This window comes from Macrobrachium nipponense, chromosome 33, assembly GCF_015104395.2.
Source record: "Macrobrachium nipponense isolate FS-2020 chromosome 33, ASM1510439v2, whole genome shotgun sequence".
In the NCBI taxonomy this organism is placed as follows: Eukaryota; Metazoa; Arthropoda; class Malacostraca; order Decapoda; family Palaemonidae; genus Macrobrachium; species Macrobrachium nipponense.
In genome coordinates this window covers 27,497,588-27,514,085 of record NC_087219.1, presented here as the reverse complement: position 1 = coordinate 27,514,085, position 16,498 = coordinate 27,497,588, and the positions used below count along the sequence as shown (strand labels likewise).

At 39.7% G+C, this 16,498-nt stretch overlaps 2 protein-coding genes across 2 annotated transcripts in view; both read left to right on the top strand.

The window, feature by feature from the left end:
- LOC135203049 (fibrillin-1-like) overlaps positions 1-3,139 on the top strand; it is a 141,760-nt gene extending 138,621 nt beyond the window's left edge. The window contains exon 48 of the mRNA XM_064232635.1: positions 123-3,139. Coding sequence (XP_064088705.1) covers positions 123-338 — 216 coding nt within the window. The 3' untranslated portion in view covers positions 339-3,139. The remainder of the gene's footprint in view (positions 1-122) is intronic.
- Positions 3,140-4,356: 1,217 nt separating this feature from the next.
- Positions 4,357-16,498, top strand: part of LOC135203048 (serine-rich adhesin for platelets-like) — a 72,326-nt gene continuing 60,184 nt past the window's right edge. The window contains exon 1 of the mRNA XM_064232633.1: positions 4,357-5,369. Coding sequence (XP_064088703.1) covers positions 5,311-5,369 — 59 coding nt within the window. The 5' untranslated portion in view covers positions 4,357-5,310. The remainder of the gene's footprint in view (positions 5,370-16,498) is intronic.

Here is a 16,498-nt window from a genome sequence, read left to right as displayed (position 1 = left end):
GGGATTTTATTCTGCTCTGTGCACAGACAGTGGACACATTTCCATATCTTTATTCAAGATAAATCCAGATGTTAAAAAAAAAACTGCCTTACAATACTCTTACATGGATGTCTCCCTTCCAGGACAATGTTGAATATAAAATTCTACGCGGTAATGAAAACAAGGTCTTTGAGATGCGTACACATAGAGGCACAACCACTCTTCACTTCCGGAAACGTCTGCACAGGCCTGCGACATTTGATGTGGAGATTATAGGGAGACCCCTGGATTACTCACATTTCAACGATCAAGCCCAAAGTGATCTCGATGTTAACTTAAGAATCATTGTTACACACTGAAAATGTTGATTGTAGACACAATATATTTATAATTAATTTTCATGAGAATTTTTTTTTTTTTGGAAATACATTTCTTCAAAGATGTACTTATGAAAGATTCAAGGAGTATCTCAGTACAATAACATCATACATGACAGTTCAACTTTTTTGCATTTTACAATCTCACTTTAAATTTAAATTGCTCATTGCATGCTCACTGAGATACAGGGATTGTAATTACTTTTGTCTTTGTTACAGTAAAGATTTTGCCGCCATAATTTCAGAGTGGTGATAGCATACTTCTTTCTCTACCATTTCTAAGGCTACGAGTGAATCAGTTTTAACTGTACTTAGTAGATGTTAGCGCTTTTTTCACACTAATTTGTTGACATTTGTAGAATACTTGCAATGAAGAAATTACTTCATCTTGTTGAGTATGGAAAATGGATTTATTTCAGAACAGCTGTGGTTTAAAAAAAATGAATGATTAACTTACATGCTGTACTCATACTGCAGAACCTTTGTTAATGTGTCGTCTGTTGATTTCTGTTTCAAAGTGGGAGTCGTGCATTTGGTAACAATGTGGGAGTCTGAAAGAAGATACCACGCAATGGTCATACATTGTATTTCTTCTTTCCAGCAACCTGTTGTTTATTTGGTATGATGATTGTCAATTATAATTACTGAACTTTCTAACGGCTTATTTCTCTCAGTATGTTTGTGGTGTCCAGTACCGTAGTAGAATAATTGTATAATTGTTTATTTATAGTTAACTTCTTTATTCAGTTGAAGATCAGTTGTTATGACGTTTCCAAGTTTATTTAGTTGTGTAATGACAGAATGGGTTTACCTTACAATTAAGTATCTCATAGACAGGCCCATATTTTGTATTTTTTTATTGATGAATTCCTTTCCAAGAACCAGTAACATTCTCTACAAAATAATTGAAACAACATTCCTTACACAAGCAAAAATCCTAAGTCTCTACAGCGAAAGCACTTTATTGAAAATCATCGCCACTCACAAAAACAAGTAAAGAAATACTGTAATTTATTTATTTGTTATGTAATATTGTTTATTGTAGTGTATCATCCGAGCACTGATTATAATGAATGTTCCATCAACGGCCACTATATTTTATTTTCAGTGTAAACACGACTGAAATAGGACCTGTTATGTATATGATCTTCATCTGTGTAAAAATTATGATTTATTTCTAGTCCTGGGACATGGTATCTCCTGCTTAGCAAAAGGATAAACTAGTGATATTTATTGTAATTTAAGTTTGTAATGTTTTACAATGTTTTAGCTCGTACACCACTTATACCAGTTAATGTGTGGTCATGGCATTCATGTTGCAAATGCTACATTGAAGTGATGTTAATCAGTCATTATTGCATTTAAACATTTTGAAAATTGTTTGGATAATAGTGGATATTATACTTAATATATTCTGTAATTCTCAAAAAAAATTTGTCGTCAGATCACAGTACAAAATTATGAAATATTAATACTATTATGCATTCCCTTTGTTTTGTAATTGCTGAAAAATTCATGATTTTGCAGTGAGAGTAAGGATTAAGTTCTGTCACTGTTTGTATGTTAAATCCATATCTTTAACTGAGACTTTTACTTGTTACATTATAACTTACCATGAAAATGCATTTTCATTGGCCAGCAGTGAAACGTGAACCACACCAAGACAGTTCATTGTTTTTGCTGACCAGTGAGGCACCTGATAAGTACAGTGTAAGGGAAAAAAGAAGCATGTAGCTTTTATAAATATACAGTAATGTGAACTGATTGTTTATACTGATTTTCTTTTATTGTCATTTTGACAAGTTGTATACTTTCTAAGGTGACCAAATTATTGTGTGGGAAAGAGGAAACAATAAATTAATGTATCATTGTCAGCTTGAACCTCTTGGACTATTATGTAAGACTGGAAAGAAAATATTTATGAAATTATGTCACTAATTGGCATGCCATGATGAAGATAAGTTGGAAAGGCATTATTACGACAGACCTTGCCAAATAATTCTAGGCGAACGGAGATGCTGTGTCCAATTTGGTCGTAGTTTGGTTTTATGTTTATTATCACTGCCATAGGATATCAATACTATAATTGTCATTATCCAAAACCTTTTTTCCACTCAGCCTTCCTCTATGAGACAGCAGTGCTGCATAGCTATGGAGTTTTTGTTGGAATGAACCTACCTATAGGAATCCATTTATGCAAGGCTTCTCGTGACGATGGTGTACTACTCATTCTTTACAGAAGACACAAATGCACTGGATGCATTATCCTTTTCTTACTAGAATAGAACGGTAGAAGGGTTTTATATGGTGACAGTAGCACTAATTTGTAATAACAATAGTCTGTAAAGATAGTCCAACATTGGTTTATAGATTTACGTAAGATTTATTAGTCACAGCAACTTACTGACTGCTTTCTATAGGTGCAGAGATTCGTGTCCTTTTGCTTTTCAGTTTCTCCATTTCACTGTGATTCCTGAAGAAAAGTTATTGTAGTCGAGAGATTGACTGCAGTAAGTGGAGTTTTTCTCATATACCTTGATTTGAGTTTTATGGAATGTGAGTGTTTTTTAATTTTTTTTTTTAAGGGAAATTTTTCAGCACTTCTTCAGAAACCCATCTGCTTCCTTTCATTCTGTTGTACCTTTTTTTGTTCTTTTTTTAGTGTCTGAATGTATCGTTTGCCGATCTCGTAATGTTTGTCCGAGTAGCTGCCATCCACATATTTTTGCATTAATTTTTATAGCTTGTATAAACGTTTTCATAATAAATATCACCAAAACTTATCGCTCATTTGGTTTTATTTCATTTACTGACTGTATACCTTGACTTTTCTAGTGTAAATCCACTGTTAATGATCTACCTCACAATTCTGCTTTTGTTTGTTTGTAGGTAAAAACCACTGCTTTATTGGAATGTTAGACTGCCAAGATTTTTAGATGAGTAGATACTGTTTGCACTGAAGGAGAATGAGACTATGATTGCCTCTGAAAATTAAGTAAAATTTCTTACTGATAATGAAAAGGAAACACTTAGACTTATTCTATATATATAATCTTCATAACACGAAGATGAGATATGTCAATATCGTCCACAGGAGAAAAGAGAATTAAAGACTCTAGTAGCTCGATAATTTCGCCTTCCACCAGGCCTCTTCAAGAGCTTTATTTTAACTTTATTTTAAAATAAAGCTCTTGAAGAGGCCTGGTGGAAGGCGAAATTATCGAGCTACTAGAGTCTTTAATTCTCTTTTCTCCTGTGGACGATATTGACTTAGACTTATTCTGTATTTCTAAAGGTTATTTTAACTTTCATCAGCTCCAGAATCTGACTGCTTTTGCACATATTTTTCCATTCGGCTAGGACTTTTGAACATATGTACAGGGTTTCCTGTCTTGGGTGTTTCCCTTTAGTGCCACCTAACTTGCCTAAACTTTAATTGTTGAGTGTAAATGGGCAAAGTATAAAAAAAATGGTCAAGTATTAAAAAATTATGGCATTGCAGGTTATATATTTTAAAAGTTTTTGACAGAGTTGTTAAATGGGTAATTAATACTATTGTAGATACTGTCAGATTGCGATGATTATATTAATTTTGCACTTGTAAACAAACATGTTCCCCTTGTCTAAGTCTCTTCTCAGTAGAAAACAAACCTGGTATCAAGTGTAATATTGATTCAGATTGGGACCAGTTCCCCAGATCTAGTTGGATTTCTCAATAGATAAAAAATAAAAATTAAATTTTTTGTCATCAAACCATTGAGGAAAACAGGTGAATCCCAGTGAATATGGGAAAAGGCAATTTATTTAAACTTATTGCAAATGTGCACACCAAAAATTATTTAACTATGATAATAGTAATTATGTCTAAATACTTTGCCAGCTCATAACTATTTTTACGGTTCCCTGATAATTATGTAATGCTATTTTCTACAATATTTTGGCGTCCATTTGCCGTTTCTAAATTCCTTGTGGCCAGTGTTTCTGCAGCCAGTGTTTCGTGAGGACGTAATTAGGACAGCTGTATAGCCTATTAACGAAAAAATGCTGTTATCATATCCCACAAATACCAAAAACTTTGATGTGGAAAGACGTTGTTAAAATGGTGTCGCAATGAAGATGGCTACTGAGCAGTCTCTGAGTTTAAAGAGTAGACCCAAGCAGAAGCATTGGCCTGGTGAGTGGTGAGCAAAATAACAAAACTAAACAGATTCACTTAAGCAGGGTTAATAGGCCTAGTGACTGATTTGCCCAAGCATTCCATGAAGAAATTGTGTAACGAGAGCTGGGAATTTGCTATATTCTGTAAAAACATAAAAGCGGTTCAAAGGTCAGTCTGAATGGCAGTAATACTACAGAAGTTGAGCCTGTAATTTCCGGAATTGGCCGATATAGACTTTTAGGCTTAAATGAAGGTATACAAGTTATGAAAAAAAAATCTCCATTGATTTCATAACGAAAAAAACGAAGCATTTCCCATTTTTTCTATTGTAAACAAGTGGGTTCTTAATTTGAGATGAAGTCGCAAGCGCAATCGTGTTTAACGGCATGACATTAGCTATTAGGGTTGAAGTTACCAACTAGTCAATTAAACTGTCAGCGTTATTTTAGTGTGGTGAACCATTTGGCAGTATAATTTTGCGTCGACTGATATTTTCGTCCCTCAGCCAATCAAGAGTTGACTTTCATGATTGGCTGAAAACCGTTGAAAGTTCATCTTCAGTGACCTGTCCCCGGTTTTCTTCTCTGTGACTGAAAGATCCGAAATTGGAATACAGGAAAAAAAATACGAGTGTCGTCCAAACTATACATAGCTGCACCCCGTACTACTAGTCGCACTGCACAGTGTATATAACTAAGGAAATGATAAACAGCGTTCCACGGCATAATTTGCAAGACGCCCTTCCAAGAACATAAAACCCATCAAATCAACCGCTAAACCATCGTTAATATCGTCATGCACGTCCCCGACTCCCTCCCCTCTTGTCTTCATTCCCGCCAGCAGCCAGCCACCTGGTAAGTAGTCGTTAAATTATGGCCTACCTTGATTTAATCGATTGACTTTTTATTCAATTCCTTTGCAATTCTGGATAGGGCGAGAGAAACTTTTGAATGCTGCTCTATTTGGGCTGCATGCAGTGTCCCCGTTTTAGTTTTTCAGTGACAAAAACGCATCATGTTGTGGAGGTTTTAGGCCTCTGAAGTTCTGAACCAAAAATATCCCCGGGTTTTGTCTCGGAAATCTGGTCACTTATTTTGGAAGGAAGCTGTGTAGAGGTTACACTTGTTCCTTATCCTGGGTCAACTCTACATTTATAATCAGCGTCAAGCTAAATTTATACATAATTTTTATACTACCTTTGTGATTGCGTTCAGTTGACTATAGGCTAGAATGTAAGCCAAGCACTGGGACCTATGAGGTCATTCAACGATTACCTAAATGGAAATTGACAGTTGTACTAACAGGAGGAAAACCTCACAGTTGCACTATAAATAAAGTGTTAGGCGAGGGTGGGAACTAAGATGAAGAAAGAGAATATGAACGGAGGTACAGTAAAGAAGGCACCCTGCAACGAACCTTAAGTAATGCCTAAAGTTCACCGCATGAGGCCCACTGACGGCACTACCCCCCTACAGGATACTACATTTGTGATGGATTTTCTTACCCTGCGGTAGTCCTATGTTTTTTAAAGAAAAGTTTTAGTTTTTATCTGAAGAAAGGTTTTGCCGTACCGATTAAACTTTGGGTATAATGTTCCTTGTATAAAGGAGTCCAACAAATGGCCTGATTACCGATGTCAGGATATAGAAACAACAGTTAGTCCAATGCTCGGGCCCGGTGTATTTTAAGCTAACCGACCATAATCTGTGACGTCACCCAAACCGGTCGAAACAACCATTTACATAATTATGTAAACATAAGGACAATGGTCTTTGCTACACATTGAAATGCGATTTTGAAAAATATCCCTCCATAGATTTAAGTGGTGAATGTGATTTTGGACATATGAAAATGAAATATTGTAATTCATGTGAATAAAGATTCTGAAGAAATCGAATGGGGTGAAATGTTGCACAAATAAGTTTGTGTGTGTGACAGAGACACGTCACGGGATTTTCCAAGGGGTTTTGAAACTCCTGCCTTGTCCTTGTGTGCCTTTGGGATCTCATTGTCAGTTGTTTTAAAGTACATTTCCTTTTGTAAGTTGTCTGTTGGCGCGAGTCAGCCTTTCAGTTCAATTATTTTGTTAAATTTACATAGTTTAATTTTGTGATAAACTTGTAAAACCCAACCTGATCTTGCTGGACCTTCACCTGAATGTTTGCTAATTTTTTGCACTTTTGATATGTATTATAAATTATAACAAATACATAATTATGTTACACTAGAATAAACCATTTTGGAGTCCATTGTCACAACAACGATAAGACACGAATGAATGGCCACTTCTTACCGGACATGGTAAGATTTACGAAAAAAAGGCATGAAAAGCAATTGAATATATAACATTTATATTAATATCTAAATTAAGATCTTTCGCTAATAGATTCTTTGATAATTTCTCAGTATATGAGAGGGATATTGCCATTTTGAACTCTACACGTTGCCATGGCAACGGCTTTGGCGTAAGTAGCAAAACGTCACAAAATCACAAGCAGAGCAAACTCGTCGATAGACTTGGACTACCTTGTCATTTCTAGATCGTCACTACTGTTCCTGTTTAAAAGAAAGACAGTCCCCTGCAGAGTTTCTGAACTGTGTGTATGCTTACAGGATCTCTAATAATGACCAGTTTTTGGTAACATATTTCATAGTTGTTTTGCTGTAACTTATTGGCCATTACATAAAAATTACCATGGGGAATTCATGTAAGCGTTAATTTATTGACATCAAATCTTATGGATTCGGAATCATATCGTGGTTATTAGACCGAATTCTTAATTGAATTCTGTTATTTAGACCATACCTCCTACTTATCAGTAGTACTGTTTTTCCTTAGGCCTACAACTTAAACATTTACAATAAATCTTGGAACACGTAATCAAGCTTATTGTGTTTAATAGATGTAGATTGCCCACATCTCTTTCATTAGTTTTAGTATTATTTATAAGAATGATCGCCAAACCCAGCCTTTACGATAGTCACGGTCTCAAAATCGCCAGTGTGTGACGTACCAGGCATAAATTTCTAGGTTTGAATATTTTGGTTTCTTGGAAAAATTTTTGCTGCCACAACGAGAGATGAAATTAGACAGGGGAAAGCCATATAGTACCTAACATCCATCGGTATAAGTTTTAAAATGCATATATGAAAGTTTATCGTAGGGTACCTACAAAGAGGGAAACTACTTTTCTTCAGTATGTTGAATTATTCACGGGATAAGCTTCATACATCGGAGATTCAAGACCGCGCATGTTGTAACGGCCGAATTACGACATTATGCTCAAGTCTTCGTGTGCTGTCACAAAGTTGTCGAGTTTGACGACGTCTGCCAAATGATGGCGACAACTAGCTGCTGCTTGTAGTTGTCGTAGTTGAGCCACAACAATTGTCAAAAGCCCCATGGTATGCCGACGTACAAAGGTGTCGTTATGCCCTCTCGACTGACATAATGTGATTACGACAGACGTAAGTAGCCATCTCGACGTATGGTGTCCATTACAACATATGCAATGTAGTACTTTGCAACCCCTCGACTTGCACAGTAGTCACATTTGACAGCGTCCCCAGCTATAAAAGGCAGCATCCCGGTCTTTATATTTTTATATTTGTTCCTGCACGATACACAACCCCTCGGTCCTTTGCATTAGGAATTACCTTCAGCGAAGCTGGAAACAGCAGTTAGACTTTTATAGCAAGGTAGTTCTTAAACTACCGTCCGGGTGGGAGGGTTCCCCCCCTCCAGGGTATATGCTTATTACTTTGCTTTATGCCGCCGTTGGGTTCGGACATGTATTGCATCACGCTCTGCCTGACTGTCGCTAGCTTTTCCTATGTATCTGCCTGTGCATTACGGTGAGATTGTTCCTTTTGTGTGATTTTGTGCATTTCCAGTGCTTGTATGTGTTTGCTGTTTTATGATTTGCAACATGCAGACCCATGAGTTTATTGAGCCAGCTTCTAAAGCCTCCCTCCCCAAGTACGTGTGTCTAGGGGTGGGTGGCAAGAAGTGCAATAACGAGATCATCTGTGGATGTCGATCCACATGTCCTTTACACATCTTGCAAGGGGCAGGATTGCAACCCAGAGTTAACTTGTGGTAAGTGTATTTCTTGGTCTTCAGTGCAATGGGTGAAGTTTGCAGGGAGGAAACATTACCAGAGGGAGGACAGCGTTGGAGAGTCACACGCCCCCAGTGGCTCCCTTGGTGCCACATGCCACACCCTTCATCCTCGTGTTCGTTACCCGGCAAACTTTCGCCTCTTGCTCCCTTTTCCACAGAGGAGGCCTCCTCTTCGTCCTCCTTGCCCAATTTGTCGAGTGATGAGGAAGGAGAGGCGGAGGTTCATGGTGCACTCAGTACAGAGGTCTCAGTTCACTCCAAGGGCGAAACCTGGCCTCCCCTACTGATGTCATGATTTCCTCTTCAGGTCTGACAGAGGAGCTGCCTGTGGATCTCTTGGCGTTCTCTTGGTCGAGTAGGAACCCTGTCGTTACAGCTCTTGCTGATGCACTTGGCTGCCCCTGTCACAACTCGTGTAGTGAAGATCCCTCTGGGGTTTGTGACGTCCCTACCATCATCACTGTCAGATGTTCTGGAGGGCAGAACTCTGCAGTAGATACCTACCCTGGCGACAGCTCCGGTTCTTATTGCACAAGGGCCTACTGTTCCTGTGTTGCAGTCACCATCGTGGATGAAGGACTTTGCAAACATCCTGAAGAAGGTAGTGAAGAAGGAGTTGAAGAAGAGGTCCTGTAAAAGGTAGACATCATCGTCTCCTTCCTCTTCCTTGTCATCAGCTCTTGGTTCACCCCTTCCGCATCCTAAGGCCTCCCACCCTTAGAAGACAAAGGGGGCCTCTCCTCCTTCCAAGAAGTCTCGTTATGAGTCTTTGTGGTATCTGCCTTCCTCTTCACAGGAAGCAAAGGGTTCTCTCGTGGGTGTTCCTCCACCTGCAGGTTGGGTACTGGCCCGAAGGCCCGGCATCAGGAGTCAAGGGAGCTGGTATCTCGGTAACCACTCCCTCAACTACTTCGAAGAAGTACGCTTCTAAGACTAGTTCTGTCTAGGCCTCAGTCAGTCCGTGGCGCCCCGAATGTTCAATCTCCTGTGGAAGATTATACATCCCAACTCACTAACAGAGGTTCTTCTCTACGTAAAGAGAAGGGCAAAGCACGAGAAAAAGGGAACAGGCACCCATGTGCCTCGACTCTCCCTACAGTACCTCCACTGGTACTCGTTCAGGGGCCTGAACCAATAACCCAGGGAAGTAAAGGTGAGGCCCCTTGTTCAAACCCCTCCGACAAGGGCTCTGGCACCAAAGTACTCTTGGGCACATGCAGAGAGGATTGAAGGTTCTTGTTGGCAGGCCACTCCCTCAACTCTCACCAACTCTACATTGCGTACGCGTCAGTGGGTCGGCTCGATGGAGTCGAGGACGTGGCTTGAGCTGAGGTATTGGCCCAGCCTACCTGAGCCGGGTATCGGCTTGGGGTAGCAGAACTGAATACCCAGCCTGCCGGACAAGAACAACTCCATTACTCTCTGGATAGCACCTCTCCTCAAAGGCACTTCCTCATTCTGTATCGTGATCTTCATATGACGATCGCTTACAGGTTGTGTCTCTCCCTTGCCTGGCAGGTGGGATCGACAGCAGTACAAGGTCCCCCTTGCCTGTTCCTTCAACCTCCTGGGGTTACACTGGGAAGCGTGAATCGAATAGGAGGGACTCTATAGATCCTATTGATAGGAGCCCTGCTCCTCGAGCCAATGCCCCTGGGGTTTAAGGAGGTCTCCCCCATTGGGTAATTGGATCAGGAAAGCAAAAGCCGCTCCCTCGAAGGTCCTCTGCTGCAGGATGCGGATACTCCCAATATCCAGAGAATATTTGCAGAGATCATAGTGCTGATCTGTTGGCACAAATATCTCGGGGAAGGACCTATGGCTTCATCTGTGACCACCCCTCACGTCTTGAGTCTTTGTGGGCGCCGAAGAAGGAAACCAAGGTGTCAGTGGGGCTGCTATGGTCTTCTGTTACATACATCCCTGATAACTGTTATTACAAAAATCGGGAGTCTTGCTAAGCCATTAAATTCCTTGGAATTTCTGGCATTCTTAGAATGATTTGGTTTTCTGTGATTTCCAAACACTCAGGCAACACGTATTCCCGATAGTTACTACAATAATCGGGAGTCTCGCCGAGCACCTGGATCCCTGGTTTTGCTGATGCTCGCCGAGTGCTTGGCTTCATCATATTGCCGAATACCAGGGCGAGACAAGGCTCGCCTGATTGTTGTCTTAAGAGTTGGGGTTTTCTCACCGAGCATGGGAATTCTTACGAATTCTAGCACTTCCCGAGCACTTGCTATCATGAGTGCTTGGATAGTGAGACCAGCCTTTACCAGTAAAGATGAGTTCACTCTTCAGTACGGTTTGGAGTTACGCAGGGCTTGGTACTGCATGCAACACCTAGGTGAATGGTCAAGTACCATCCTTGTGTCTTGGACCTTAGGGTCCGAACACATATGAAAGCAGACACAGAATCCCACTTTATTCTTCTTATTGGAACTTTAGCGTCAAAGAAGTACAGTTATTTGGGAAAAAGTGATAGTTCTTTGTTGATGATTACCACTCATAATTATGTAGTTGTGAGCTGCTCAGCTCACTTACTTAGCTCAACCAGCCAGCTCTGCTGAGCAGAGAGTTCGGCTCTAACAAACTCACTATCTCCTCTTGATCAGTGCAGTTCCTTGCCATGGCATAGCACCTTCCCTTCCCGTGATGGAGTGAGTTTTACACGGGGGTCATCATCATCGTCATCTGATGCTTCAACACCTCCCTCTTCGAAGGCTTCCATGGCCAAAGAAGAGGAAGGCGTTTTCTCCGCCTGCTAAGAACTCTCACCTCAAGACTTCCAAGGGTTTCTATCCTTTCCCTGGGGAGGGAGTAATTGGCTGTCTCTTCGGCTCACCTGCTCCTCCCAGAGCGGGAACCTGGATGCTACCCTCAAAATATAGTATCTCAGGAGCCCCAGGAGTTCGAACCCAGATTTGTTCTCCTGTTTCTGGCTCCAAGGGTGCTGCTCATGACACTGGTTCTGTGTCAGGTCTTGTGTATGAGTCTTTCCAAGTGTACAACCTCCAAGGGGGCCCGTACATCCACAGTCAGTGATAGGTAGTCTTCTCTCCATCATGACAGCGGTGCAGGTCAAGAGAAGGGACCTAGCTGCATTGGAGGCTCGGACCCACCTGTAAAACCCAGGAATGGCTATTCTTCGGGTACCAAGATCAATGTCACTGTTCCTCAGGACAAGGCTTTTGAAGGAGATAGGAGGTCTTCTGTCTAGTCCTCTTTGTGAAGTTTGATCATGGAGAAGATAGATGCGTAGCAAGACATGGCAAGTTCTTGCCAGCTTTTGCTGCATTTAATTCCGCTCAACTTTCGCATGTGTTCGCGCGAGTGAAAAGGTTTTAGGAAATTAATGCTTCCTTTAAAAGAGTGAGGACATTGCAAGTACAGAGAAGAGTGGATATGAATACTAGTTAATCCTCCTCTTTTTTTTTCCCCTCTACTTCCTGGTTACACTGGAATGAACAAGGAAATAAGAGGAATTCGACAGTCTACTCCTCAGAGTTTGAATTCGAGAGACAATGTTTTTGGTTCAATATTAGGATTTTACCGAATGTATGAAAATCTGTTCAGGATGGATATCAATGAGAAGTTTGAATGCCTCTCCAGTGGTACTGTTTTGGGAACAAACAGTTCGGCTTGAACTAATCGTCTTTGGTCTCCTGTTATCACTGTAGAAGTCTCCCTTCCAGACAATTTCACCTTCGCTCTCTTCATTGGAGAATGAAGGAGGTCTGCTTCCAGTCCTTATTCTTGTCTCTCAAATGAGAAATTAGCCTGGAGCGCGATTTGCAGGAACCTACGAATATACTAGTAATTCTCTCCCTCAACATGCTTCAGTTATCAGCTGCATCATCCAAGTAATAGGCGCATATCTGTAAGTTAATTCTTCTGGCATGTGACCAAGACGAATAGTACCTTCTCTTAGTTAACCTGAAGCTGAACAAGAGGGTTTCTTTCCCTCCTATTTCGGTTAAAATGCAGATGCTCGAGTGTATCTTTTTTGTGCTTGATGGTTCTAGCTTAGTGTATTCCATCATGGAATGCACTACCAGGCAACTCGGTATAAGGAGTCGAGCAAGTGGCAAAGTAATGTGCTCTCTCCAAAATTCTGTTCGTCTTAGTATTGTTTCTCCTCTGTCGATGATTAACTACCAATTCAAGTCTTTCTACCCGGCAATCACAGACTTAGGTCTCTGGTTTGTTCGGAATTCTCACATAAGGCCTATGTCTCGCACTCCAAATTTGCTGTTGTGAGAATTTTCAGACAGAAATATATCTCATTAGACTCGTTATCATCTTTCTGTTTACACCACAGTATAACAGAAGTCTGTAGCCTAGTCTTCTGTTCCATTGTACCTATCCCATCGGCTGCTGCGATGATGCAGAATGATTTTCTTCAGACAATTTTAGTTTTTCTTCTAATATACATTTTCTAATATTAGTTGATTCTATAAAAAAAATTAGCCACTTCCTATTTCATTTAAGTACCAAAATAAATTGTGAATTTTGACCTTATTTTTGGCCAAAAAACTTACTGTGTTTTTCTCTTTTCAGATTTTGACCTCTATGGTTCTGACCCCATTTCTGACAATCACATATCATAAATTGTCGTTTTAGGAACGACTCCTGCAATTTTTTTTCTGTTCATAACAAATTTGTATTTTTATTAAATATTTTCATAAATTATTTTTTTTTATATACTTATTTTTTTAATATATTTGTAATAAATATTTAATTAGTAGATGGGTATGGTTTATCTTTTCAGTAGTTTTTATCGAGCTTTGAATTAGTTTTAGCAAATAAAAGCTAAATCATAAATGCAAAAATAAATGTCACAAAATTTTTTGGAGGCGGGGTCGAGCTTGACCCTACTGCACCTTTACAGCTTGGCAAAAATAACAATACCTATCCAGGGTAAAGGGAATAGTATTTATTGTAACAATAGAAATATTTCTGACTTTTAACTTTTGTTTAGGACTTTCACCGAGTTTCATCTTTAAAAAATATGTCAGTGACTTAATTGCAATCAATACAATTTATTAGAATGTTCTGAAGTATAATAAATGAAAAGGCACATTCTGATTAAAGTAAAAATTGCATTTTAGATTTGTAGTATTCTTGATATAGTACTTTGAGAATGTCATATATAGATAAATATGACTGAATACAATTCACATGAAATATGTTGGGTAATAATGTAAATATTTTAGAATTAGAAAATGATTTTGATATTTACAAAGTTATTTCAATTTTATTAAGTATGTACAGGAAAGGTCAATAAAGTATTTACAGGAAAGTTCAATTGCTTTCTTGTTTTATGTCATTGTATCTAGCCAATCAATGGAGCCTGCAGAGGAGTTAATATAATCACAAGGTTCATCTTGTTGAGCCTTTTAAGTCATGGTTCCTCTCGGACAGCTTGGGGAAGCCAGGTTCACTAATAGAGCATCTTCACACTCCCAGTGACCAGGTAGGGCCTCAGGTGTCACCGAGTCTTCTTGATCTGCCTCATTTGTGGCATTGGGATTTTTTTTATCAAAATAAAGTTGTGCAACACACAAGCGGCCAACACCACGGGCTAGATCTATACGGTCATGCTGAAGATAGATGTATGGAGGTGTGAAACACCCTGAATCTGTGGGAGACAAATGGAAAATATTTTATTTAATTATTAGATGGTATGCAAAAGGTATTTCATGTTAAATACATATTTCCATAGAAAAGAAAGGGTATACAAAAGGTGTTTCATATGGATACAGTTTTAAACAAGCATACCAAATAAAGAAAGTATAATATTTGTAAACAATATCTACCTGTTTGCTAGTATGCCAAAGACATTCTCCACCGTACTTCTTGCCTTACTCATTTGGTAATTATAGATGCGCTCATGTGCTGTCAGATTTCGTGCAGGGTATGGTTTCATTATATAATTTTTCAGAGCAAAGGAGTCATTTTCAATGAACAAATAGGGGACTGGGCATTTATCTTCAGTTTCTTTTGGCAATCTTCCAGGAGCAGGCAAATTGGCTTCATTCCAATCAAGCATTTGGCAAAGCCGTGTCTTGGCAAATACACCACCATCAGACTCGGATCCTATGGCACCTACATTGACTCACAGGAACAATTCCAAGTAGAATTACAGAGTAGATTTTCTTAAGAGTTGAGTTAAAGTAATGAGTTCCTCCTTGCAGTGGGTTCTGGATTCTGACGTGTTTCCCGTCCACTGCTTCAAGGTGTATGGGAAATTGCAGCACTCTTCAAACCCATGGGTTACTTCCATTGCTCTGGGGAACTTCATCACTTCATCTCCATATGCAGTCACTATGGCCACACAAGTTTCAGGGAAAATAACAGATTGTTTTGGGAGCTACTTGGAATTGGACAGGCTCTTGTAGGATTCTCCAGTTGCAAGGAAACACAGTGTAATTGCAACACACAGGCTTTGCTCAATGGGTCTTCTCCAGAATGTGAGTTTTTCCTTGATGTAGGGCAAAACACGTTGTCGTGGTAACCTTTCTCCTCTCTTCTTTGTAAGTAGGGCATAGTACTGATCCAACATGGCCAGGATCATGTAAGTTAATTGTCAACTATCACCTGCAGAAATTCCTGGCCCTCCATCTTGTGCCTCTATCTGCACCTAGAACGGGACTGAGTGCCAAATTCTCACCACCTGCTTTATATATACAATCCAATATGTTCATGACACAGTTGCATACATCGTCATCTCGATGTGTATGTTGGAATGTGTCGTAATTGCCTCAACGGCAGTTGCCATCCATAAAAAACCATTAAAAGTGGGTGTGGCGTAGATCATTGGCGACATATGTGTATGACTACATAGGCTACGTTGGCAATCTCATCTAGACTTACGTAATGTTGTTGTAATTGTACACGTACATTGCATATGTCTTACTGGTGTCGTAATTAGCTGATTTTTTTTTACAGCCCAAGACCTGCAACTGATGCCAAACCAAACCACTAGGTACACCGGTCATGGTCTTGAATCTCCAATGTGTGATTCGAGCTACAACGTGTAGTACAATTCTTTTTATGCAAATGCATTTGAAAATGGTATATATCGTCTTTAGTAAAAACCAAAAAATTCTATGCATACTGACAGTCTCAGTATATTAAGCTATTTATATCCCAAGGAAATGTTTTTATTTATCCAGTTTGTAAGGACAATGTCTTTTACAATATTTCATGTATATCAATAACTTATCATTTTTCTACTCTGTATCAGTCTGTAAAGAATTCTCCGGCCTCTCCGCCGATATAATAGTATGTAAGCAGACAGTGTCTCCAGTTATTTATGTATATGTGTTGGTAAAGAAACACAAATTGACTATCTGCTTGCTTGGATCTCTGTAGACCTGACTTGGGTACTACCTATCTGTCACCTGTCTGTCTACCCCACTCATCTGTAATGAAGCATCTGTACCCAGATGCCTGCCTCTCTGTCTAGACCTCACAACTGGTGACCTCCCGGATTGGACGGTGACTCGACAGTTTTGGCTCATGCAGTTAACGGACTCGATACGGCTGTTCATCTTCGCAGAACCTTTAACAGAACTACACAATGTTACAGTCTAGGTCTCTGAAAGCTCTTTTCTGTGGTCGACACCAATGCCACTAACAGACTTACTATAGTACAACTTCCCCAGGTGTGTTCTGTCTTTCGAACGGTTTGGCTCCGCCATTTACGACACTCGTCGAACCGCACTCAGAGTCATTAATGGACCCACAGAGTGACTAGTCTTAACTCTGACAGACCCAACACCATTAATGGACTAAATATAGTGCTTTTGCGTTTTGGTGTAAGCGAAACAAACAAGTCGTTCTGGGGACCTA